General features: G+C 42.0%; 1 protein-coding gene across 13 annotated transcripts in view; it reads left to right on the top strand.

Moving 5' to 3' along the window:
• TEAD1 (TEA domain transcription factor 1) overlaps positions 1-26,972 on the top strand; it is a 160,609-nt gene that overhangs the window by 100,270 nt on the left and 33,367 nt on the right. For 3 of the 13 annotated variants that reach the window (XM_080593054.1, XM_080593060.1, XM_080593059.1), the window contains 7 exons: positions 13,024-13,088; positions 15,891-15,953; positions 16,042-16,104; positions 23,907-23,918; positions 25,104-25,238; positions 25,430-25,476; positions 26,366-26,427. In XM_080593054.1, coding sequence (XP_080449180.1) covers positions 13,024-13,088; positions 15,891-15,953; positions 16,042-16,104; positions 23,907-23,918; positions 25,104-25,238; positions 25,430-25,476; positions 26,366-26,427 — 447 coding nt within the window. The remainder of the gene's footprint in view (positions 1-13,023; positions 13,089-15,890; positions 15,954-16,041; positions 16,105-23,906; positions 23,919-25,103; positions 25,239-25,429; positions 25,477-26,365; positions 26,428-26,972) is intronic. The other 10 variants (XM_080593062.1, XM_080593063.1, XM_080593061.1 and 7 more) reach the window with 10 other exon arrangements.

The raw sequence follows: 26,972 nt of genomic DNA, 5'->3' as shown, positions 1-26,972 counted from the left end.
GATATATTCACATGTGTTTCACAAAAGATGAAAGGGCATTACTATTGCAAGCACTCCTGATAAGTCTCTGCAGCACTACTTTAATCTCTTCATGCATATATTATCCAGTTTTGTCCAGTGTCAGGTGGACCTTATTTGGCCAATGCAATGACCATTTCTTTATGCCTTTGAATTGCAAAAACCTAGTGTGCTAAAATGTTGATACTGGTGCGATTGCTGGGCTGAGTATGGACTTGCCAGTTGCCTTCATGAAAAAGCTTTCAGGACCAATACATGTACTGAAAAAGATTGAAATATAGCAGAGTGTTTGGAAATTCATAAAACTGAGAGATCTGGTGCTAAGTGAACTTGACAGAAATTTAGGTATTGCACTCTGTGCATTGCCTGTGTTTTAGCACGGGACAGGATAGTTATTTGTGTGCTTGCATGGACAGAAACTTGTGAATTAGGAAGAGGATGCTGATTGCATAGTCACTGATCTGAAGTACCCTTTTGCCAAGAGGATTTGTCTGAATTCATATGAGTGTCAGCAGGATGAAACCAGCTATACAGTATTTAACACTTTACAAACTTGTTTCGTTTATTGGTCTTTGCTGCTCACCAGTGAAGTGCACGACCACTCCTTCACTCAGCAGCACAGTTCTCCATGTGTCAGGGTGCATCCATCTGGCCCCTGGCCAAGTTAGAAGTAAGGTGCAGGAGTCTTGTTCAGGGCTTTGCCCATTAGGTGGTAGTGCCTGCAAAATAACCTTCCCATGGTGCTGCTCTGGGACCTGTCCCCCTGCCATGTCCCAGTGGCGGCCCTGGGCCCACCGCCGCCAGCAAGGCAAGTTGGAGCTGAGGAGTAACGTGTTGCTGCCCCTCCTGAAATGTCCCTTGTTGCTGGTGGGATTGGAATATAATGATAGTTGCGCTGTTGGGAAGGCACATCAGGTAGAAAGGGGGATTCAGCTTTTATGCAGCTTTTCTACCACCATTTTTAGAGACCTAACCTCTGTAAAAGGGAAAAACTGTGAAGAGAGAGAAGGGACTCAACAAAGTAACATGGCAGAGCCGCTGCTGGAAGCTGGGTCCCATCTCCCAGCCCCACATCAGTGGCAGTTGGCCACAAAGCAACCTGGCTGAAGCGGTGTCTCCTAACACATCATGCCTAAAAGAAAGCAGGATTAAGAATTACACTGAAGCCATGTCACAGTTGGTTACTTATTTATCCAAAACAAAGAGAAGGTTTCCAAATGCATGCTTTTTAGATAAATGCTATGTAAAGGCATGAGTTGGGGAGTGAAAGAAAATTGTGATTTACTGTAGAAATAAATAAGTGGTGAAAAGATTATAAATAATTGTAATTATCTTCTTGTTCTCTGGCATGTTATACTCCTTAAATTTTTTTAATAAAGCCCCCCTATCATCTGAAGTAGCCACTTTAAGTATAATAATTTGAAAAGAAAATTACAAATGTTATGACTGTAATGCACTTAGCAGATACACTATGCAAAACTTCCTTCTGACTTTCCAGGATATTCCTGCAGATTTTGAAAGGCACCAATGGGTGTTTTCAGTGATAATGAAATCAGCAGCGCAGTGGTTACACTGCTTGGAGCAGGCTGCGAGCTGCTCAACTTGCTGGAGGTGGCAGAGCCTGGGGGAAGAGGGACAGGAGGAGCCAGGCAGGCGTTTTTCACGCTGATGAATGAGCAGGCTATGAGCAACACTTTGAAATTTAAACAAAATTGATTATGGTATTGTATCAGTTGATTACTTAGCTGTTCATTGTGGTCTGTCATGGCCGTGCTTCAAAAGAGGCAGTGGTGTCTTTTGTAACAGCTTGTTGTAGTCTCATACCTGCGTTCGTGATGGCATTAGGGTTTCTTTCTCCCCTTGGGCTGATGCCCCAGGGATCCTTCAGGAGTGCAGGGATATCGAACTTCCACGTCACACTAGCTCAAATGTCAGTGGCCCAGGCAGGCCCAGCAGGGAGGCAGGAATGGGCAGCTGATGAGACAGGTTCATATCACACCTGGAAGCATGGACAGATCCAACTGTTCTTTCTTTAGGCTAAAAAGAGTGTAAGTATTCCCAATTTTAAGCATGTTTTGAGGCCAGGTTTGCAAGAAATGAGTTACCCTCTAGCTCAAGTATGTTATGGGTCTCTCTTGTAGGTTCACAATTGGAGCAAAATACTTTTGTACTGTAGCTAGGGCTACATTGTTAGCTGTAAAATCTCCACAAAACGTTACTTTGTGCTTGTGAAATAACTTGGAAACCAAGGTTAGGGTTGGATGTATCCCAAGCTCTTTCATATGCTGGTCAAAAGTTTCTCCACTTGGCCCATCTGCTGTCAGAAACTGTCAACTAACACAAACTGAGTGTAAATACCCTGGATATAATGCAAATTTAAATACCTCTTTGCACCTGCTGTGAAAATAAAGCATCTTAGCTGCATGGGACACAGACACCAAATAATTCATAAGCTAAATAAACAGTTTTTATGAAGAGCTGCAGGAAATGCCGGCGCGGAGTCTGTGGAGCTGCAAATGAAGGCAGCTCGCATGGTCCTCCCTCCCCTGCAGATGAACACCCCCGCCCCAGGAGCCATCCTCAGCATTGACCTGTTCTAGACAACCTCTGGATTTGGCCAGAATCCCAATCGCTGAGCAAGGGAAGTGACCTGCTCTCTTAAAATCTCATTACAGTAAATGCTGAGTTGAAAAATCATGTCACAGCTTTTCCTGTTTGTAATGTCATTGGTAGGAGAAATTTACCTGCTTATTGCCTCTGCTTTGCTCTCTCCTAATGCTGTGGTGGGGCATAGAAGAATATATCCCCGGTGTGACTGTAGTCTGCCATTACAACAGGAGAGGAGTTCAAAGGCATATTTGGCAGTACATGGAGATGTTTTTAAAAATGTACTGGATTTTCTGGAGGCTGCTTGCTGTGTGCAGATCGTATGCATGAGCCTTAAAAAGAGGGGGACCTCCATTCATGTTACAGGTCTGCACCCTTGTTTGACAGGCAAATCTCAATTGCTGTATGCAGGAGTGAGAGGAGACAGTCCATGGATATTTCCAGAGTTTCTATATGTATTTTCCATCTTGTATGCTTGTTCATACAGATTTCTTTCGAAATTGCATTGTATAAACAATATAATGCTATATAATGCATTTAAGGTTCACCTATTCTTTAAGGTGAGTCTTTCATTATGTTACTTTGTGCAGCCATTTCTCGGTCTTTTAAGTACTATCATTGTGTGCAATATGAGTTCAGTCAAAAGAAACATGCCGTATTTCAGGCAGCTGCTTTTTACAGTTCTTGAGTTGCAAGCTCCTACTCAGAACCACAACAACGTATCAATATACAATTTAAAGTAATTTTGTGGTCTTTTGGATCATTCCTCTCTGAATTCAAAAGACTTTTTGGTATATATACAAGTTAGAAACATGTAAGCATCAAGATACACGTACAGCTTGAAGAGGTTGGAACATTGTAGTTATGCAATGCTTTAATATTAAACATGAGGGGGAAAAAATACTGTTGTAATCATAGTTAAAACTGTTTCCTTAAAAAATAAACAATAGAAAGCAAACTGTCATCCAGAATTTCTCTTCTGCAAATGAGCATTACTTAAACAATCATAATTCCTTTAAAAATGAACTTCATTTTGCCTACGAGAACAAACAGAAATGAAACCACCTACTGAGAAATTCTATTTTGCTAATTTTTATCTATTCTAATGCAAATAGTGGTTTTAATCCCCTTAACTCAGCCATCATGCATGACAGGTCAGCCAGCCCATTGTCTGTGTATTTGAAGGATTCCTGTCCAAATCAGACTTTTTGTCAGTAGTGCTGGGCAAAAATCTTCCTGTTTTCTGAGCTTATGTCACTGAAGAATTGCGGCTACCTTGGAAAGCAAGGCAGTAATTACATATGCATGTGGAAGTTGTACAGGGTCTTCACAGATAGGTTATTAAGAGTTCCTATCATAGCAGGAAAAAAAAAAGAATGTCAGATTAAGGACATCTAGGTTTTTATGTAATCTACTAAACATCTGTAGCTGATCCAGATAGATGGCAAAGGTCAAGTCTGGAGATTTTTTTCGTGTGGGGATTTCTTTGTAAAGAAACAGCCTAAAATTGCTGTTTGTTTTGAAATGCGTTTTTGATTGCAGTAAAATACAGTTTACAGCAAGTAGAAAATAATATAAAGGAGCAAAATATTTCCATGTATTTTTGTAGCATTTTAATTAAACAAGGCTTAGAGTAAATTATAAAACCTTCTTTTGTTGAGACAACTGACACTGACAAAATATTAATTAATGAATATTCAGAGAGATCTCTGGATCACTCTTCTTTCTCTTTGAAATATGGTTTGTCTGTGTTTTGAAAAACTCTGAAGAAGAAAATTAATAAACATAGCTTTTATGGAATATTTCCCAGTGTGAAGACCTGCCAAACAGAATCCAATGCATTGCATTAGTGTCAGGAAAGAGTTTTGAACCAGATGTGTATATAGGTCGCTTTTGTTGTTTTGTTTAAAACTGAGGCTGAGATAAAACCAAAAGGTTAGGACTCAACATGACAAGAGTATCATTCCATGCTACCATTAGGTCACTTCCCTTTTGCTGTATAATTTAAGTTGTGGTATTGCTTCAATCTGGGATCCTTTTGTTGTTGTTGTTTTCAATACAATACACAAAAAATTCTTTTCTTTGGGAGTATCATTATGATATAACTTCAGTGACTCATTGTAATTGTTAGCTCATTAGCATCCAAAAGGATTATTTCGGTTATTTTCTCTCTTGGATCTTTTCTTTTCCCTATCCTCTTGGGCAACCTGGTTACAGTACACTTTGCAAGCAGTTAATTTGTGTATAATCATACTTAAGTAGCTTATTGTAATCTGGTGCGTGCGTGTGTGTGTCTCCATGCACACCCACCACTCGGGCAGCCCTCGTAATCCCTTTTTGGAACCCAAGGTCTTTGTCTCATCCCAGTCCAGTCCGGAGATGACCGCTTTCCTTTGCGGTCCCTATCCAAATGGAGAGCCAGAGCCTTCAAGTGGGAAGGTATCAGTGCAGGAGTTAAGCAATGAGCTCAAGCAGGTAACAGGTGCTTGGTCAGTTTTCATTGGCCGCAGCCCCACTCCTGCAGCCCTGGGGGACCGTGGGGACCTGCCTGTGTCCTCAGCTCTCCAGCAAGTGTCCATGCAGAGAGGTAGAAGCCAGTGTTTGATGCGGGTCTGGGGCCAAAGGTTTTTGCTGCAAACCAAGAGAGACGCAGCTCCCATTCTCTCCCACAGGGCCAGAGGAGCTGACTCCTGCCTTACATTCCCATTATTGAAGGCTGTCTAAACTGAGAGGTCCCACAGATTTGCAGATTTGGGCTAGTGAATGGTAAATTCCCTAAAACGGTCTCTCATCTTTACTTTGAGGCATTGCATATACTTACACTGCTGTTTAAAGGGGGAAAAAAAAAAGCAGAGGGGGATCAAGGAATGGTTTGCATTGGCTCATTTGGCAATTAAAAATACATAAGTGAAAGAATTGCTGTGAACTTGCCCAAAGGGCTATAATAAATAACATCCTGCATAACTAGTACATAAATGTGCTTTATGGTTTTGAATGAAATGACTGTGTTTGTTTTTAGGGTTGTTGGTTATTGCTTTTTTTTTTTTCAGAAATGTAACAGTTGGAATACAAATAGGCTTATGTTTCTGTAATTGTGGTAAACATATTTTAAAGATTGCTGTTTGATTAACTGTAAATATTACCAGTTCAGAGGTTAAATACTGTTGTTGAAGTCACTCAGGGAAATCCAGCAGAAGTGTAAATATGGCAGAAAAAGCTAAACAATATGGCAAAGGAATATTTGCTGACTTAAGAGTGCAGGATCAACACCAATATTTTTCCAGTGATGCTAAACCTCTTGTAACTGCTAAATTGGATTTGTAGTTGAATGAAGTATCAGCTGCTGTGGGACAAGCCCATAAAGGCAGGACGGCTGGCCTTTTGTAGGCAGGGCTTAAAGGACGATTGATATGTTTTAGCACTTTTGGGATTATTGTGATTAGGAGGAAGCCATTCTGAGTGATAGAGAAAAGGGTGTAAAAAACACAGTCCACAGCTGGTAAGCAGCATGTGTTTGCTATAAGGAGAGGTCACGACTAGTTGATCCTGCTGCTTCTGGCATTGACTGACAGTAAAGAAAACTTGATATTATGAAGCAGACCCTTCTTTTTTCTTCTCCTTTTTTTTTCCTTAAATAAATGGTGTGTCTGTTGTGTAAAGCTGAAGTATTTTCAAAATCTGGAATACTCACAGGTTGCAAGCTAAAATGTTCAGAGACACAGCTGCAAACGTGAGTTGTTGAAATATCATCTATAAATGAGTATTCAACCCAGAGCTGTAAGAACACTAAACAGGAGTTACAGAAAATTAGCTCTGGTGTTTCTGTTTGCCTTTTTCATACGTGTTAGTCTTAACTAAACCCCCCTTTGTCGTATAGTAGAAAATTTATGCTAAGTGGAAATTTCAAGTTCACCAAACTTGTTGACTATTTATGCATCTGCTATATCTAAGATACTCAGCAAGGAATAATACATGTAAAACAAATGTTACCATCAGGAAAACAGTTTATTCATTTTATTTTTATTAAACACCTGCCCCAGAAAACATGCAGGCTATTTCATCTTATCTCCTCAACTCACTTGGAAACGTAGCTCATATAGCTGATGGCTTTTTTTTTTTTTTTAAGGAACCATCCAAAAGCTCGCAAATGCACATTTAAATAGTTGAATCTCTGACTCTTTTTAGTGGGGCTGTACCTCTTTCAAAATTTGAGTTAGCATACCACACAGGAAAGAACACAAGCTTGCCAACTCCCGCTGAGCGTTTTTTCAAGCCTGTGAAAAGAATGAATTATTCAGCAGTAAGCATGCTTACAGCTGGCCATTTGGGAGCTTTGATGTGCGAATCAGGCGGTTGCATGAATGCCCTTATTGTCATGTTATGTGTACACAGTGTGTGAATTATTGAAAATAGTGAGGCCTGAGCCTCATCTGGTAGAGATTACAGTGCAGGCATGCTGGGTGAAGGTCTGTAATTGAAAATCCCCAGATGCTGTTTATTTGGCCTGCATCACGTGGCCTTGTGCAGAAAGCTTGTCTGAACAAAATGCTGCCCGCCTGGGAAGCGCCACCCATCCCCCTCCGAAGCCCTGGTGAAACCCAGGGTGCGGGCGACTTAAACACCTGCCCATAATATTTTTAAAAGCTTAAATTAGATTTGCCTATAACGTTTAAATAGAGGATGCCTTACTTAGGGGTTTAAACTGCTTAGCCAGTTGTTGACTTACAGAGCTCTTTAATCTACAAGAGGCTTTTTGTTAGCCAATTTAGCTTTCAAGCGTCTTCAGAAAGCGGCACTGGCAAATTTTGCGCAAGCTCTCCCAAAGGTGGCTATTCTGCCGGCAAAATGGAGCAGGAAAGCACCAGGGCCAAGTATGGCGGCAGAGCAGCTTGGCCACACCGGGGGCCCTGCAGCTACCTCCTGATGCAGGAAAAACTCCAAATCAGCCCACGTCCCGCTGATGGCGCCTGTGCATGGACCCTGTGACTAGCTGGGACGTGGATTCAGCCTGTGCTGAACAGCTGAGACAGAGGGACTTGGTGCCACTCACAGTGTGCACATGGGCTGCCCAGGCACTTGCCCCATGCGTGGCAAACTCGCCAGTGGGCTTCTAAAGGAGCCAAATTCCCACCAGCTCTCAGGTTGGGCATCCAGGCACGTGGGCAGCACTTGGTGGCCAGCTTCAGGCAGAGGCAACTGGAGATGGAGTTTACCAAAGCTGATGAGCTTTGCCATGGTGAAAATACAGTCACAAAGATGATCTGGGAGATGTTTTACAAGATGTTTTATAAGAAGTTCAGCATACAGGTCTGCATCCAGGCTTTGTGCTAAGCATAAGAAATACCCATTTCAAGCCACAGTCTCACAGAATTTGGAGAAATTCACCTTTATTTGAAAAAAATAGGCTTTTCTGCTTGGTCACTACTAGATTTTTTTGTTGAGTATGGAAACTGTTTAAAATTAGCTGTTCATTTTCAATTTACTAACCAAGTTAATTTTCTGTCCTTGTCTATTTTTATCACATTTGGATGGTGCTTATTACTGGGAGCCTGGGGGGAAGGGGGCAGTGGTTTAATTTGTGTTATTAATGTTCTAAATAAAGCCACCCACCCGCCACACAAGCACCTGGTGTCGCTGCGGGGCCATGATGCTGTCTGCCCTGCTGCTGGCTGGGGCCTGCACCCGGAGGAGGGGTCCTGGCGTGGCTGGGGCCACATCCACAGCTCACACAGGTTCCAGCAGAGCTGCCTGTGGTGGCCTGGAGGCACACTGAGGGGGTGCACTGAAGGGGGCACTTAGGAGCCTCGCGACTTTTGTGGGGGCTGATGGTGAGCTTCTTTAAAGCGTTGTTGGAAATAGCGTTAGTGGGGGAGGTTTCCACACATAAGAACCCTCTGTTAGAGCAACAACTGCCTCCTGGGGGGGTGGGCGGAAGCCTCCCCACTCTGCAGCTGCTTCTCCTTATTTAGGACTAGAAGACCTGAAATGTCAGTCCTCCTTGCTGCCTGTGAGGTGTCAGGGATCACTGTCCTCTCCCTCCTTCAGAGTGATGGGCACATGCTGGGGCAGACAAAGGGAACCCAGTGGGCCCGGCCATTTCCCCAAGGGACCCAGGTGGCATTCACACCACCTTGCCTTGTGGGCAAAGCCTGGCACTGTTTGGCAGCTAAACCCAGTTTTGCTTCCTGCCATGACTGAAAAAGATGTTCTGTTGTTTAAAATGCATCTTCCCTACCATCAGTGCACAGAGAAAAAACATGTTTTGCAATTGCAGTTGTGGTACAGAAGGGTATGACAGATAAAGCCTGAATTTAAAAGAAAAAACAAACACTAAGAGGAGCCGATATAAAATACTACTTTTGGTCCTCTCCTGATCCTTTCAAGATCCTTGGAAAAGATTGCTGTGCTGTGAAGATGTTTCATCTGATTGGGCACCTTTCCCACACCTCTCTTTCATACCTGAACCAAAACATTCAAAGTAGGAAACTGTCATAGCAGATGACAAGAAGAAGGAGCTGAACATTTACAGTTCATAAACCTGACCTCTCCTATTCTACCAGGCAATTTCCCAGCTAGATCTGTGACAGGGAGAGAAAAGGAGGGTGTTTGTGGAAAGTATTTCCACAGCTGAGCTCTTCCTAGAAAAAAGCAGATCTGTTTTTTAATGGGCATTTTTCACCCTAATGTTTCTAGAGGCCAATTAAAGAAGTTCCTTGAACCTCTTTTGTTTCAGACAATTCTCATTGCCAAGAAAAGGAGAGTGTTTTTAGGATTATTCAGCCTTCCTTTCTGTGTCCAGTTCTGGGCTCCCCGGTACAAAAAAGACAGGGATCTCCTGGAAAGAGTCCAGCGGAGGGCCACAAAGATGATACGGGGCCTGGAGCATCTTCCCTATGAGGAAAGGCTGAGAGACCTGGGTCTGTTCAGCCTTGAGAAAAGAAGACTGAGAGGGGATCTTATCAATGTTTATAAATACCTGAGGTGTGGGAGACAGAGCTATTTGGCCAACCTCTCTTCAGTGGTTTGTGGGGACAGGATAAGGGGCAATGGCCACAAAATGGATCACAGGAAGTTCTGCACCAACATGCAAAAAGAACTTCTTCACGGTGAGGGTGATGGAGCACTGGAACAAACTGCCCAAGGAGGTTGTGGAGTCTCCTTCTCTGGAGATATTCAAGGCCTGTCTGGACGCCTACCTGGGCAACCTGCTCTAAGGAGCCTGCTTTGGCAGGGGGGTTGGACCCGATGATCTCTCGAGGTCCCTTCCAACCCCTACAATTCTGTGATTCTGTGATTCCTTTCTCTAAAATCCTCTCTGTGCCTTGGTAGGTCTGGAGATAAGATCTTTTCTGTTAGTATCTGTCAGAACTGGTAAAGAAGAACATTAGTGTTTGGTAGATAACATAAAGGCTGTAAGCTTTTACTTGGGGACATCTATCTTGTATATGTTAGGCAGTGCTTATGTTTGTGTCTTATGTTTGTGTTTATGGCTTTTTGGTGGTCCAGAACAGATATTTTGTCTTTTCAGATCATTCTGGCTAGGCAGAAGATATTTATTGAGCCTCATGAGGCTTGAATATCTTCTGCTCTGGCTATGCTGGGTGCATATTTCTTTTCTGTGTTGAAAATATGGCTGTAAGGAAAATAAGGCTGTTGCCTTGGTCACTTTGCATGGTTTCTTGTAGAGCTCCTCCTCCTTGTCACATTATTCCATGCCATATTGACTCTTCTTGAGCTGAACTCCAGCTAGACCTCACCTTAAGGGAAGACATCACATTGCAAAACCACAATCTTGTTAGTCATACCCCTGCCAGGCTGGAGAGCGGCTGGTAAAAACCCCTCTCAATTCAAGCCAGAGCACTTCATGGATGGACTGGGGTTCAGCTGGAGACAGCATTTGACTGCTATTTTGTATAATACAGTCTAGACTTTCAGTGCTTGGTGTTTTTTTATAAAACTCTTTTCCTGTTAAGTGGCTGCCTGAGATTGTGAGCTTTCTTTTAAAAACAGATTTTTTAGCTCTCTTGACTTGGAAGAACACTGTGAAGCCATGAGAAGGTTTAACTCTTCCTGCCTGAGCTGCAGCTGAGGGCTGCACAGGCCTGCCTTACCAGGTAGGGATGGCTGGAGTGACCTGTTCTGTGACCATGTATCCCAAACACGGTCAGTGCAGATTGGGGGATGGAGATGCCAACACGTTCTTTACATCACCTTTTAGAGTCACTGGCCTTTCAGAGTCACCAGCTGCTGATAAGGACAACCTTAAGGGACAGTATAAAGTCATGAAAATACCAAGCCTCTGCCAAAAGATTTTGTAAAACTCTTGCCTAAAGCTTGCTTAGTTTACGTGTCAACATGGCGTGTTGTTTCCTCTTTCTTGTGCTGAGGTCTCAGGCTCTCAACGTCTCCCTCAGTTCCGTTTTCCAAACTGTTTGACACTTCTCCATTGTAGAACTTTTCCATTTAATACTGATGAAGGGTAAAGCAGCTTCATTTGTTCATGTCCAGCACCTGCAAGTGAATATGCAGTTATGCCACTATGGGGTAGCTGCTGTTAGTGCATGGGAGCACAGGGGGACAGCCACAGGTATGAAAATTCACTCACAGTGGACATTAGGCCTCAGAAGCAGCAGGAGTCAAAACCGGTCTCATCCTCATACCTCCATGAAATAAGTGTAGTTGTTATACATTATCAGTTGTCTGTACTCAGTTGTTGGTCCTAGAAGTGCTGCTGTTCCCGCTTTTGCAGGGATTTTTTGTTAAGGGTAAAGCAGTGTTTCAATTCTCTACAGATTTGTTCTTCCTTGTTTGAAGTGAACTATTTGGATGATGATGATAATGAAAGTTGGAGAATATTGAGATACAGAAACTGAGTGTTATGCTAGTTTCACCTCATGAACATGAAGGCCATGGCTCCATGTGGAAACAGGTACCTTCTTGGCACTACGTGCTGCAGGACTGCTGTCCAGGCAGAAGACAAGGTCTTTTTGTGAAGCTAGGCAACTAGCTGCTCCTTTTGCATGCAGAAAACCCTCATTTGTGTGCAGAAATGTTGGTTGTTTATTAGTTTGCTCATGCAAAATTTACCTTTTGAATTTTGTCCCGAAGAGGCCTGCTGAACAGCTAGAAGCCTCACATCACCATTACCATGGCACATTGTGGGAAGCCTGACACACAATCCAGGCAAAGAAAAAGGGAATTGGAGGACACACAGCTCAGATCTGAGACACATTATTTCTTATCTAGTACCCATTTAACAAAGAAAATGTAGAAGAGACAAGAGCCATTGGACGTTATACAAAGGGTATAAAATAAAGTTCAGGGAGGGAGACAAAAGGAAATGGAAGGAAAAAGGAAAATGACAGTCTAGTTAAACAAATTGTATTCAATCTTCCAGTCAACAATATACCATTCAGAAGCAGGCATGCTACATGAAAACTTCGTGTCAGTCCCTCACATCAGACTCTTTCGAGTTTGAGCCTCTGGCTGGTCTAATATCTTTCTGCAGTCCCCAGCTATGTACTCATCCACTTCAAAATAACTCGGTGGGTAACAAGTTATTTTCTTAGCCTTCCCATTTTCAGCTTGCTACTAAATCAGTTTTCTCATTTTTGATGCTTCTCCCCTGTGTTGAATGCAAATAGCTTCATAACTTAGGACTTGTTGAACAAGTATATTTAAGTTATCACAATGCATGGAGAAGTAACATAATATGCAGTGAAAATAAACAGGGCACCATGTAAACTTTGTTATCTTCCATGTCAGCAATATTTAGAAAGGAAATTACTTGTAAAGAAAATGTTAGTTTGTAAGTAGCATAATGTATGATTGAAGAAGAGTCAAATAGCCATTTTAGAAACTTGGAATACTCTACATTTCCAAGAGAAATAGAGCTTTAAATAACAAACCACCATGTTGATCGGACCCACTGCAGCAAGAACTTCTGCACCGCAGGGTGACCACTCTTGTGCATGGTGTTAAGGGTGTGATTAATAACCTGCTGAACTGGCGCATTGATTATGGTCAGTGGAGGAGGCAAAGTGCTCCCTGGTAAGATGAGCACATTTTGCTCTACAACTTTCAGAATTAAGGTTGCAGAAAAAGTTGACATAAAGCTGTAACATCAGGGTAATTGGTGCTTTGGCTCAAGTGGTACGTGTTCTTCCCGAGATCCAGGTGGGCCTAGGGTCAGACGTCACCTGGTTTAGTCAGAAGCTAAACCAGGGGAGCCCAAATATCATGTCAGCCCCCAGGATGGGAGGGTCTCCAGCCCAAGACCAGCCTGGGCACTGGCCAAGGTGTTGCCTCTTTGCCTGTGAACAGCTGCAGGACTTCAATACCAATATTATGATGGTGTGGTGCTGCTTGTCTCTTACCGTGCATTTTTCTTTGTTTCAGGTAGGAATGAATTGATAGCCAGATACATCAAACTTAGAACAGGGAAGACACGGACCAGGAAGCAGGTAAAATAACCCAGTGGGGAAGTATGCATGTCAGTGAATGACAAAACGTGGCATTTCTGGCTGCAGTGGCTGTCTGTGCTTCAGCTCTGATGAGATGATGTGTTGACTTCACTGTTCTGATTTAATATACGCTTTTAAGACATATATTTAAAACTCCAGATTTCTGTGTTGTGCATCATTTCCTTGACAGTTGGAGGTGCATTTTTTATTAGCCTCTGGTACATGAAGATATTATCCCTGTGTTTGGGAAAAAAAAATCAAAAGTAAAAGTAGAAGCATAAAGCATTGTGCCTTATTTCTCTATATGGACAATTACACAATGTAATAATTATTTTGAGATGGTGAATAATGGAGCTTCTAAATGTCCAGCCAATTCACCTATATTATAAAGTTTATGATTCTTGGATATGAAAGGTAAATGAATAAAAAGTAGCAGGACTGATCCTAATCATACTCTCAGCTCATGGACAGTACTTGCTACAGGATGAAATAATAATTTTTAAAAAAATCCCCTAAGAGCCTTCAGGCTCCTGGTCTGTGACCATGGTAAGATTTCATTCAATGAGTCAGAATAAACCTCTAACCAGTCTTAAGTCTTTTTCAGATGATTATCGCATAACCATTAACTTATCTCATATGACTAAATCCTTTAATTTATAATATCCACGGTGATCAGCAGCCTTACAGAAGGCACACGCTCTGTGTAGTTAATGTGGTGGTTACTAAACCCTTGTGCTGTTTCAAAATGCTTCGCAAATCACAGTCCCCTTGCTTTCTCTAACATGAAGTGCGAGATTCCCCTCCTCCCCATCCATGTGACTGATGAAGGGGAAGGCAGAGTCTCGTATGCTTGCATGCTACACGTGTTTTGTAATGCAGAGAAAGGTGATGCTGAGTCAGCACACACAAAGATGGCCTGCTGCCAACGCTCGTATTCAAAGCATTTTGAGCTGGGTGATACTTTGCCCTGGGTGGTGTCCTTTGTCAATTGGGAAGAAAACATATGTATGAGGGATGAAAAAAGCCATGAGAAAAGAGAGAAACTGCAGTGCATGGAGAAGGAATAAACAAAAGATTGGCAAAGAAATCTGAAACAAAAGAGAAAAGTTGAAAGCTCTGCCCTGTTAAGCCCATGTGAACTCTGCTTGTCGGGGGCTACACTGGGGATCTTAATATTGCATCAGAAGTTGAAACACAGACTATGTGGGCTAGATCTTTGGCCAGTATATGCTAGTAGAGCTGCAGTGAAGCCAAGAGGGTTGTGATGGCTTACATATGGTGATGTTCTGCCTCCATACTTGTATGTCCCTCTATAATTTTTCATAAATCACTTTTGACAATTGTCTAGAAAAGTTCAATTGTCATTATATCTGAGTTTCAACTGAGCAATTAAATGTTATGATTGTGCTTCCTGTATAACCTTTAACACCACTAATATCCCACTGAAAGCAAAACAAGCGAACACGTGTCAAAACTTGGTCTACATGTTTGACTACAAAATTGCTTAGTAAGTAATAGTATAACACTGAATTACTGCAGACTGGTTCCTGAGCTGTTTCTGAAGAAGTCCCTGAAGGTGTCCTTCAGGAGCCATGCTCATTTATGCATTATTATTTGCTTCTCTACTAAAAATACAGGCTTTTTTTGTGTGTGTGTGTTTGTGTGCTATTGTCATGGAATAGACTTACAGAGGGAGGAAATGAAGCTTTGTTTCTCCTTTTCTTTTGCTTGTGTTCTTTCCCAGACAGGAATTGTAACTTAGGAAAATTGCACACCACCTGGTATGGTATGCCCTGTGACAAATAAGAATAAAAGATTTCTCTTTAGCAGTTTTTACCATCACTGCAGTTTTTAAACCTTCACATAGAGGTCTGCAGGATGCTGAGCAGTACCGAGCAATGCTGGACAGCATCATTAAACCCTCAGCATCAATATCATGGATTTCAGCATGTGCCTGAGTAAACAGAAACGTCAGTCAGGTCCCAGACCCTTCACTGCACAGGCAATAACTTCTGGCCAATAACAGATCTTGTGCAGGACTGACTTTACACACATTTCTTATTGAAATGCAAAACGTAATGATAATGGACCAAACCTGGACATTGCTTGAGCTGGTGCCAAGTTACTGGTGTCTGCTTACATGAGCGTTTTGCAGGTGGACTTGACGCTGAGATTGCAGAGAAAGGCAGAACAGGTTCTGGGACCTGTATTGTATCAATATTTTACCATTTGGTCCAGAACTTGGGGCATAGCAGTGGGGCCAAAACACAGCCTGAGGCTCCTTGTTGGAGCTGCAGAGCACCAGCCTAACTAACGGATGAGACTTCTCAATGCCCTAACGTCTCCAGCCTAGTGTCAAGAGGTCAGGGTGGGTGTCTGCAGCCCTGACAGATGGGGGGAAACCCTGTGGGCTCCCTGCACCAGAATGCGGGACCGGCTGCAGATGGGGTCAGTCCCAAAGCACGTGAGCTTCAGCCAGCTGCGAACTGTCTTCTCTCTTGTAGCTGAGTGCACAACCTGGTGGGTTCCACTTTTTTTTCCCTTAATCAAATCACTGCAGTGATGACCTGTATTGTTAAGCCTCAGTGCTAGGAGCTTGGTATCTGGCTGGGAGTGTGGTATCTTTAACAGCAGAGCTTACTGAAGATGCAAATAACTCAATCCCCTCAGAAAAGTTTTTTTTACTTTTTTTAAAGAGAAAAATAGATATTTTAAATTTGATTTGCTTTTTGTTTTTCTTTTTTTTGTTTGTTTTTTTTTTGTTTGTTTTGTTTTTTGTTCCTATAAACCTGAACAATGTAGGTGTCTAGTCACATACAGGTCTTAGCAAGAAAGAAAGTTCGAGAAATTCAAGCCGCCATTAAGGTACGTTTGGCTTGCCCAGTTGTAGGGGGCTTTTCATCTCCATGGTTACAGGCTTTTCCTTTGTTTCCTCCCTTCCCCTACCCTGCAGGTGTCTAGTCACATTCAGGTTCTTGCCAGAAGGAAATCTCGTGATTTTCATTCCAAGCTGAAGGTATGCGCTTTTCTGCTTTTGGGCTTGTGGTTGCTATGCCTGTCCCTTCCTCCTCCCCGCGGTGATGGACGAGCGCCTGGTGCTGCCGTGCCTGTAACCTCGTTTTCCTGCATGTGGTAGCTGTCTGTGTCTCTTTGTGTTTAATCTCCAGTTTCTGCACTAGCATTCACATTAAAAACATTGTTTTAACACTGTCCAAATGCAAAGTGAGCTACTCTTTGTAACAGCTCAGCACCTAAACCTGATTTTTAACCCGTTATTTTATTTTTGGTTTGGTTTTGTAACAGTTGAGTGCTAGGAGTGTATTTAAATACACAGGGTTTTTAAGCAGTTGTGTAGATGCTTTTTACTTTTTTTTTTCTTTTTTTTTTCTAGAGAGGTAATCGGGGTAATTGTTTCCCATTCCCAAATGTTTTTTGTCTCTGCTTTTGAAATGCTATCAAGAATACTTAAAATAGGCTGTGCCAGAGAGCACAGCTTATCCCGATTGCTCTAGCTACAAGGTGTTACTGGAGTACAATCTAGTATTACCTGAAGTTACGTACTATTTACAAGATTCTCTGAAATTTTGTTTTTTAAAGTAAAATATTGGCATTTACTCTTTGGAGAGCCTCAGTCAGAGCCCTGTTCAGGGAAAACTAAGTATGTTTACTCAATCTGACATGATGAAATGTACGCGTCCCAATTTTCCCTGGTTTCCATGAAGTATATTCTAAGGCTAAAAAGAAACTCTTGGAAATGTTTAATGGGGATTTCTTGGATTGCTTGTTTTTTCAAGTTTTCCAGTGGAGACCCTGGGACTCATTTTGTTTTCGTATTACTTAAAAGTGGAAGAGGGTGTTTTGCAATTTTTGCTGTCGATTTTTTTTTTTCTTTTTAATAAAAAGCAAAGGAACTTGTAAATCTTTTACTTCCCTCCTTTTTTCTTTTTATTGTTTTTTTTTTTTCCTCAGATGAGAACAAATCATGTTTTTGTTCTAGCTGAAAAGCAAAAACATTTCAGAAAGTAATTTCACAATGCTAAGTGGTGAGCACTGCGGATGCTTACCACAATCCTGGAACTGCAGCGTATAAATAACAGCCTGGCTGTGTAATAGGCCTTCTTGACAGAAGCACTGGGTTTTTCATCCGCAGTGGGCAGCATGCTGGCAAGCTTGTATGGCTGTTGGTGGCTGGCTTTTTAGCTGCACTGGCTGAGCAGTTGGGGTTTGTAAAGAACAACTAAGACAACCTAAACATACTGCTTTTTAACCGAGGGTGCAATAATACAGAGATATGTAGCATTTTAAGCTTAAATTGTCAATCCTTGATGCCTAAAATTAAGTATGTGAGTAGGCTGCCTTACTTTCAGATGTGCTCAGCACCAGCAGCTCTCAGGGCGTTTTATAGGACTGTTGAGCACTCAGGGCTACAAAAATCAGGAAACTCACCTAGATACCAAAATGCAGGCTTAGAAGCCTAACAAAATTTTTGGATTTACTCTTCTGAAATATTTCATTTTCTCAATGCCAAAAATAAAATATGAAGACATTTCTAAAGCAATAAATAAATAAATAAAATTCTTAATTGCTGCACCTGCTATCTGACTTTTACTGAAGCTTTCCAAAGGAGAAAGCAGCTAGCTAACCTCTTGTTAGGTTATATTTGAGACCTCTAGCCTAGATAGCATTTGCAGTAAATAGAGATCCAGAGGGATTTTTCATTTTGAGGAGTCGCCCGAAGAAGGAAAGATATGTTAGGGCAACAAGATATTTCATAAGACCTTCCAACCTTGCTGCCACTTCCCACCCATCAGTGGGTTGCAGCTCTCCCAAAGCTGAGCAGAGAACAAGGGAGCCACCGTTTTGATGCAAAAAATGTATCGATTCATCAAGAGTCTCCCATATCCATGTCTCTGCTGCTCTACAGAAGGTGTTTGCTTCAACAGCTGCTCCATGGATATGGAGAGCATGCTAGTGACAGGTTTGCCAGCCCCTGCACTTGCCACTCTTCAGGAATCACCAGTGGCAAACGCTGCCCTGTCCTTCAGCCCATCCTTCTGGCCAGCAGGTCCCAGGCGGTTCGTCCTGTACCTGCTGCCTCCAGGTAGTCTTCCTGCCCCCATGATTTAGCTCCCCCAGGAGTCCCAACACAGCCCATGCAACTCCTCTAGGACCCTTGGCCTGAGAAGTGCCCAGAAATGGCAGGGGAGCCAGGTTCTCCCCATTTCCTTCTTCTTTTTCTTGCTGTTCTTGGTCTCAATGAACGAAGTGCCATGGCATGGCATCTACCCTCTTGCACGGGACACTTCCAGAGGAGTTGCAGCCTTCACCAGATATTTTTTCCCCAAATGGAAGAGCTGAAACTTATGTGCAAGAAGGTGCTGTAAAGGAGCTACCTTATCAAGAAGATAGCCCTCGCTTTTTTCTCCCAAGGAGCTGCAAATACTCACTGGAATTGGGAGAAGCTGCTGGTTTTGGACTTGAGAAGGAACCTCATTACTCCAAACATTTTATATAGCACCACTGCCTGTATTTTTCTCATTATTCCTGTATTGAACTATCCATATTTTCTGAAGTCCATTGAAAACTGCCTGAGAAGGACATCACTGATGTGAAATGAAGTCAAGGTGAATACATGTTGGGATCTGCATATTCTCACTGTTTCATCAGGGACCACTTTGACAGCAGCCCAGACTGCCCCATCAACCCCTCCCCTGGAAGGTGATGGGCTTTCATCCTCCTGGAGTAGTGCTGCCAGCATTTCCCAGCAAAGGGAAGACCAGGAAGAAGATAGCCAAGGGGAACAACTGCTTCTGACCTGGGCCACTCTCACCATGTTAGCAGTGAGCTAGCTCTTACAATTACTCTGTAAAACCCTTGATTGGTGGCTTCCAGGAAAACAACTACTACTGAAAATAACACATGCACTTGATGTCAGACTGTCAGATTTCCCACCTACAGCATGAGGGGAAAGCACCCTGTGGACAAAATCCAGAGATTCTTCATGCCAGTCTGTAACTACGAGATCAGTCAGCTCTGACCTGAGGACATCTCTGTCTTCCGTGTTTCTTTCTCTTGCCACCAGACCTCCCACCTGTGTGCACCTCCCACATGTACACAGGGAAGGTTACTGCAGAGAAGGTGGTGGTTCCCTGGGTGCTGGCACTGCTTTAGCTGAAATAATTATGAACAGGGATTTGAGGTTTGCAGGGGCATGGCTTGGAGTCCCTTGTTCCCCAGCTGATGTTATTTGCTAGCAGTTTTCCTTATAATACCATTTCTTATTGATCTTTCAGGATATGGCCAATCTATGTCATTGACCACAGTCCCTGGTCTTTTACTTTGAAAAAGGGTATAACTAGTAAGTCTTTTTTTCCAAATACCTGCTGGGTTTAGTGTAGACCAAGAAATCTTTCTTTCCTGCATTGATCTGGACCCTGCTCATGGCAAGGAGAAGACTTGGCAAATCTTCTTGTGGTTATATTCTGCGAATATCCAAATGGGTGGAAAGATTTCAGAGCTATCTTCATGGCATTGAATTTATCTATCCATGTCATTGGGTAGAATATTACTGAAGCTTAACTAGCAGATGAAAACTTGCCTGTATGTCATCAAGTTTGCTTGGTCCAATGAAGTCCCTTTTCTTTGAGGACAAGTGCCTAGAGGTGTTCCAGGTGGATAGATCCTTAGCCTGCAAGAAAGAGAAGTTTTACCAGTAAATGCTGTTGTTGCATTTCAGGACCACCAATTGAGAATGTCTCATCAGCCCTTCCAGGGATGTTGTACATTTTAATTTCTTTTACAACAGCAAAACACTCCTGCTTTAAAGATTTTATCTTAATTTTCTGAGGTTATTAAAATCTTCCTGAGGTTAGAGAAATTTCACTTCATGAAAAAGGAAAGAGAGGCTGGGATAAAGCAGTCCTTAGAGACAGATCTGAAAGGCGACTCCTCTTCATGACATTTCCTCTCATGCAGACACTGGAGAAGGCAAGGCAGAATTTTTACTTTCTAATGTTTTCCATGTCAAATACACCAGTCTGTAGTGTTAGGTTGCAGCATTTCCCACCTCTGCACTGACAGGGTGCCAAAATTACCTTCAGGAGAAAAGATGGATTGGAAGTTGTGCCTAAACAAAGAGTAAAGGTCTTCACAGCAGGATATACATCTATCTTAGACTTTCATTTCAGATTTTTTTTTTCATAGTGCAATATTAATTAGACAGAGACAAAAAGAAACATTAAAATGCCTGCAGTTCACACATATTACATGTTTTAAAATCCATTATTCTACATTCCACATTGAGGGATAAAAAGAAAATATTGTTGTCAATTATGAAATGCTAAAGATAGCTCTATACTTTTTAAATGAACAATGATAAAAGCCTTGAAAAATTCCCTTTGATGTGAATGGAGTCTTCAGCATTTTGAAATACAATAAGATGGATTAATTGCTACTCATTAGGCAGCAAGTTGGGACAGCTTTGAATGCGCATTCTCTTCTTGGCATTAGCTATTGCCTGGCTGAAATAGCCAGCTTTTGTATTTACTCCTGTCTTCTCTAATAATAAGCAAATTGGAGATCAGGGCTAGAAACACTGAAGTGCTCTCTATCTTTTGTCCAGAACAATTGTATATTTTCATGATTTGTTTATCTTTTTTGAGCTACAGCTAATTATTGCAAAGGTTACTTGAATCAATACAAGATCTGAGCAGAAATAACATCTGCAAAATTGCTTATTAGGAAACTATTTTATGTTAGTGTTACTGTAATACTCATTTTGTGAGCCAATTGTTGTTTCTTCTCTTCTGACATATTTTTCTCCTTACAGAAGTTTTTTATTTTAAATATTCATACAGGTTTTAGGCCTGCTTGAATTAATATTGTGTTCTGTTGTGCATAATTTTCCTCAGACTGTCTTAGATTTTTTTTCCAAAGTCATAGACAACATGGTATTCAAAGCCCCATTTATCATTCTAGGCTAACAGTTTTTATTTTTGCTGGGGAACTAGTTTGAACTGATCAATTTATGTTGGATTAAAGGAAAGTCAAACATAAATCCCTTTGTGCTTGTCATGTAGAACTCTTATTTCACATGGGGCTTTTATGGATATTAAGAATTATAATTGGATGATACTGGAGTATTATTCCTACCTAACTTAACTATGTATTTTACATTCCAAAACTAATGGGTGAAAAGTAAAACTCAAGGGCCTGATTCATTAAAAGTTATGTAGTCTCCTTCCATTAGGTTCTTAGAGCTTACCCCTTCCAAAAACAAAGTGTTTGCAACTGTAGCCAGAAGCAGTTGGCTAAAACAAGAGGCAGATCCTGATCTCCATTACAGTGATGACTTTTAGGGATTTAGTGAAACTACTCCAGATTTTCATTGATTGCACTGTAAATCCTTCTCAGTAACATCACCAATTACGTACCACAGCATAGAAGACTTTTATAAGGAGAGGGGAAGACAGCAGTTGAAGAGTGCAGCCTGTTACTTACTACAGCATCATTCCTGGGCAGCAGCAATCCCATCAGAGCTCATAAATTAAGTAGGGTCAAGCCTGGGCAGGGCCAGATGGGACCTATCCAAGGAATACCTTAAGCCCCGGCAGGATTTAATGATTCAGTGGGAGATATTGTCCCCTCATAGCCCCTGCTGAACACAATCATGGTGCTCTGCAGCACACTGGGCCAAACTTATTTTATGTACAGCAGAATAAAACTCAATGACCAGAAAAGATTTATTCCAGCTTCACACAGCAGCACAAGTGAGCAAAACCAAATCCTTTCTGTCTCGGACAAGATAGGAAATCAAAGTCTTAACTATTTGCGGTCATTGAAAATCCCACAACGTTCCTGTCTAGTGTAGGGGTGTTAACCCATTTGTCCTGGCCAAATTCCAACCTGGGTAATTACTGTAATCTGCCTGTTTAAATTACCCCTGCCGTTTTAATTGGATATATTACTTCTCTTGCCACCTAAACTGTGATGTAATACCATTGTGTGTTATTAATCAGTTACCAAGTTTCATCCCAGAAGCGGCACATTGCAGTGACAGGTGGAAAGTCATTCCCTGCTGGTTACACGCGCTCTCCACAGCATAAAAAAAGCCCAGTATATTTGTTTTTTTAAGTCACAGACAAGCTGATATTTCAGTTCAAATAAACAGCTTCAAAATGTGGTTTTCCGATTTCTTTTTGAAGACTGTGAAGTCTGCCTTATTATACAAGCACAGGCCACCACCTTGCAGCTCTACAAAACGTTCCTGGAGCTGAAAGTGCTTTGTGCTAGTAGAAGTCAGTACCTTTTTAAGCATTTGCATTTGATTTTGAACTGGATTTCTTCCACGTTTCAATGTAAGTTAAAACTACTTTTAGAAAAATGGTCTTCTGACTATGCATAGGTTCCTAAGCCTACAAAAGGTGAAACTTCCCTTTGATGCATGTTGACTGAGTATCTTGATGTTCAGCAGAGCTGGCAGATTTGTCGCCACTGGGAAGTTCTATAAGAGTCTGTGAAACTCATGAAGACTAGCCCTCCTGCAAGGGCTGTGTTGCTAAGCAGTCACCTATCTATTTTTGCTTTTTCTCCATCCTCCTAAAATGTAATCAAAAGACTGAATGAGTGGCCATCACAAAATACAGAACATTCTTAGATGAAAAGCAGCAATTGCCAAGAGAGGAACATCCCTTCTCACATCACAAAACAGCAGATATTTCCTCCCTCCCCAAATCCGTGTCACTGTTCCTGAAGTCAAGGCACATCAGACTTACTGCTATTAGAGGATAAGAGCTTCACAGGACAGCTTAAGCATTGCAGCTCCTGTGAAAAGAAAGTATGGAGTTCACATAACAAAATACAGGGGAAAAGACACAGAAAGGCCTGATGGAGCTACTATCTCCATAGTCTGTGCCAGTTATTGCTTAAGGACATCCCCCCCTTTCTCATGTGTTCATGACAGGGGGTCCTTCTGCCCATGCAGGATGGTAGCGAGGTTGGCTTCCTTGGAGTGCTGCGTGGATCTCAGGACATTGCCACCTCTTAACGCCTGCCAAGGCAATTTTTAGCCCCGTGGTCTGCAGGCATCTGAAGACAGTCAGTAAAGCATCCTGTGCCAAACCTCTGTTGCACACCCTCCCATCCTGGGGCGGGCAGGGGTGGGTGCCAGCAGCAGGCAGGGTCAGAGCTGACATGCAGCCCTTACCAAGTGAGATGGTGATAGAAGGGAAACCTACAGGTTGGTGAAGCGGCCAAGTTTTGATCACACACAGCAACAGGACAGAAGCTGCTCTGTAGATGCATCATCAGCTGCAGTGTGGTGCTCCCGAGGTTTAGACAGGTCAGAAAGCAGCATCCTGCCCTGCCGTGCAGGAAGCTCCCAAGGGCCTGCCAATCTTACTACTGCTGTAAGCAGATCGCGCTTGAGACTCTCCCCTTGTGAGGTGCAGAGGGCATGCTGCTGGCAGCAGCTACTCCCCTGCTCCACCTGCCGCTCTCCTGGGCAAGCGGGCGCCAGGCTGAAGCCCATGGAGGCCCCCGTGTCCCAGCTCAGGGAAACAAGCACAGCAGCGATCCCCTGCACTCACTGTCTGCAGCTTTCACACGGGGAGGTGGCATCATTTACGCCCAGAGTTCTGCAGATTTTTTTTTTCCTTTTAATGAATCAGTCCCTAGGTGAAAATAATGCATTTGTTTAAACCTAGTATTTAATGTTGAGCAAGCTGCTCTTCCTTTGTCTCTTACTATTTTGTTCTTATTTTGCTAAAAATTTGCTATTCTACACAAGCATTTTAATAAACTGTTTGTTGTTGTACCCAGGTAACAAGCATGGTAAGTATTTTAACTAAACCAAGTATTATGTACCTTAGCTGTGCTTGGCAGAATTTTTGGCTAGCTTTTCTTGTACTTTCAGCCTGTGCTGTTTCTAAAGGAGCTATTCAAAGGAAGAACTGCTCACCTATAGTACTACTACATATAAGCTTTAGAGGGAGCGTATGTGCAAAGTCATATACTGTATATAAGAGCATGCATCTCTTGCCAGCATGCTTGCTACTTTGCTTGTAAAATAAAACCAGACAACCAAAAAAATCCTTGCTTAATATTGCTTGTGTTCCTTCATTCTAAGTCATGTACCTAAATATTAGCACATATTAATCCAGTATTTCCAGATGAGGAACCGCACTTTACCAGATAGTAACAGTCTGTTGTTTACTTATTTTACCTGACCTAAAATACCCACTTAATTAACCCTGTTGCATTAAGAGGCTTTCCTTTTCTATTCTGTGATCATACATGATTGGCAGTGACTAGGACTCCGAACGCTGCTCTAATACAAGTAATCAATAACAACCCATCTTTTCCTAAACTTGTTCATATATGCTTGAAAACAGCAGAAATTTTATGGCTGGTTTTCTTTGGGAACACTTTATATTAGTGAAGCACCACAATTGGAAATTTAAAATGTAATTTGTATTTTTGTGATCTAATATTTAAAATATTTGTTGTAAAACAGACTCTGAAATGTGTCTAAACCTGTAAGCATTAAGATAAGTCTGTCATTGTTTACAGTCAGTTGCAGTTCTGTGTTCTCATTTTACTATGTAATACTAAAGGCAAACTTCTCTTAGATCTAAATGATAGAGCTCAAATCTCAGTGATCCCTGTCCTGCAAGCAGAGCCTTAGCAGCAGATTGTGTTTACTCCAGCATGATTTAAAATCAGCAGAATTTGCCCAGATAAATAAGTGGGCAGCAGTTTGCTCTCCCAGAGCCTTCTGCATGTTGGCAGAGCAGACTGTGAGAATTCAGGTCTACCATGCATGTCTGAGAGGAGGTTTTGCCTTGAGGTAGTTTGAGTGTTAGCCTCCGTGCTGTATTTTTTTTCCTGCATGGTTTGTTATTTTTGCATTTTCCGTGTGGCTTTTTAAGTTTTTAGTTACGTGCTTGTAGCTGCAGTTATTTAACATCATTTGTTGTGCCAAATGTTTTAAGACTCCATGTAATTGTCATATTAAAGGATCAGACAGCAAAGGACAAAGCACTCCAGCACATGGCAGCAATGTCATCAGCTCAGATAGTCTCAGCTACTGCTATTCACAACAAGCTGGGCCTGCCAGGAATTCCCCGTCCTACATTTCCTGGGGCACCTGGGGTAAGTTGTTAGCTGAGTCCCAAAAAAATCCCTATATTCTCTAACACTGTTCAGTAGAAAACTAAGGTTGAATGAATAGATTAATGCTTTCACTTGCCTTTGCAAAAGGAATCATGCTTGTTCAGAAACAACCAAAATCTTTCAACAGAGAAAACAATTGTGGGTCTGTTTGTTTGTTTTTCCTCTTTCAGTTTTGGCCGGGCATGATTCAAACAGGGCAGCCTGGATCCTCGCAAGAGTAAGTCTCGAAATTAAAGTATGTTTCTGTATGCAGCATGGGGCTGGCTTCTACACTTTGCTGCCAGAGGATATTGATGAGGCACTAATTTGTGAATTTTTCTAAAACGAAGGAAAAGGTAGTTGTAGGGAAAGGAAGAGCCCTACAGTGATGTGAACTCACATTTGAAAAGTTGTAAGGGATCGCAGTCCTCACAACTGAGGCTAAATCCCTAATGCTCACACTCCTTTTTCTCTCTTTGCATGATAAGATGCAATGATGATGCCAGGGAAGCAACTAATAAGGTTTTGCCTGTGAATAGGTTTCCAGCACAGATACCTCCACCCTCATTTAAATATCTAAGCAGTACTGGAGACAAGGGGGACTTACTTTCCTGCAGGGCAGATGATGACCTGTTAGTGGTTGATGGGGTCACTGCCCCTTGGTAGCAACAGCACTTTACAGGGGAAGCCTTCGGGCGACCATCACGTGTCACATTTTTAGCCCTGCAGCAGTCTCTGGAGCAACATCTGCCAGCCTTATTCTTCAAGTTGTCCCCACCTTATTTCCTTGAGGTCCATGGGAAAGAGTCTTTGTGCCCCAGTCCTTCAATGTCCTCTGGATTTATTGGGAGGTAAAGCAATCTCCACCCGTGTCTGCGTCAATACTTGCAGCTGGCAGGTTAGGTTTCCCACTGCATGACTGAGTGCAGATAAGCTTCTCACTTACATGTTGGGTGTAATTCTCATGCCCCGTCTCTTGCTATTGACTATTTATTGTTTGTCTGTTAAATATTCTATCTAAGGAGGAGATATGTTTGTGGGTAAAGCTCATTAACTGTGTATGTGACTGTAATGGAATTTACTGTAGATGGCATGGTGTATGATTTTTGTGTAACTATTTATTCCAGTGTAAAGCCATTCGTTCAGCAGGCCTATCCTATACAGCCATCAGTCACAGCTCCCATTTCAGGTAATTCATTCATTTATAGTCACCTTTTAAAAGACGTGAATTGTGTCCTGGATGTGATGTATTAATTCCTGACGTGGACAGAGCCACTACTCCGTATCTATGGCCCCAGTAGCCAAACCAAAGACGAGTCCCAGACAGCTACCAATGTCCTAGTACCTGGTTATATATGAGGGAAAATCAGTGGGTCTGGGATATTTTGTGTTTGTTTTTACATTTTAGACAGGAAGCACTCGTATGTAAGTGATATATGATCTCTAGTCAGCATTTCATATTGTAGGAAAATGCTACGGTAAAACAAGAATAGTAGGATGCTTGTTTATATTTTAATAGCTAAATCTTACTTCCATCTGTAACAAGAATAAGCTTTCATTATTTTAAATTGAGGCAAAAAACTAGTCCAGAACCATTTATGTTTAACGTTAAGTATAGGACACATCTGTGCATCTGGTTGTTGATAACTCTTTACCCCCCGAAAAAGTTCGGGTCTGCCTGGTACCACTTTGATAGGTGCTTAATGTTTGTTGTGACTTCCTTTGCTCAAACCA

The sequence above is a fragment of the Anser brachyrhynchus genome (assembly GCF_964034855.1).
Source record: "Anser brachyrhynchus genome assembly, chromosome: 5".
NCBI lineage: Eukaryota > Metazoa > Chordata > Aves > Anseriformes > Anatidae > Anser > Anser brachyrhynchus.
The sequence above is the reverse complement of the archived record's forward strand: the minus strand, read 5'-3'. Positions and strand labels throughout refer to the sequence as shown.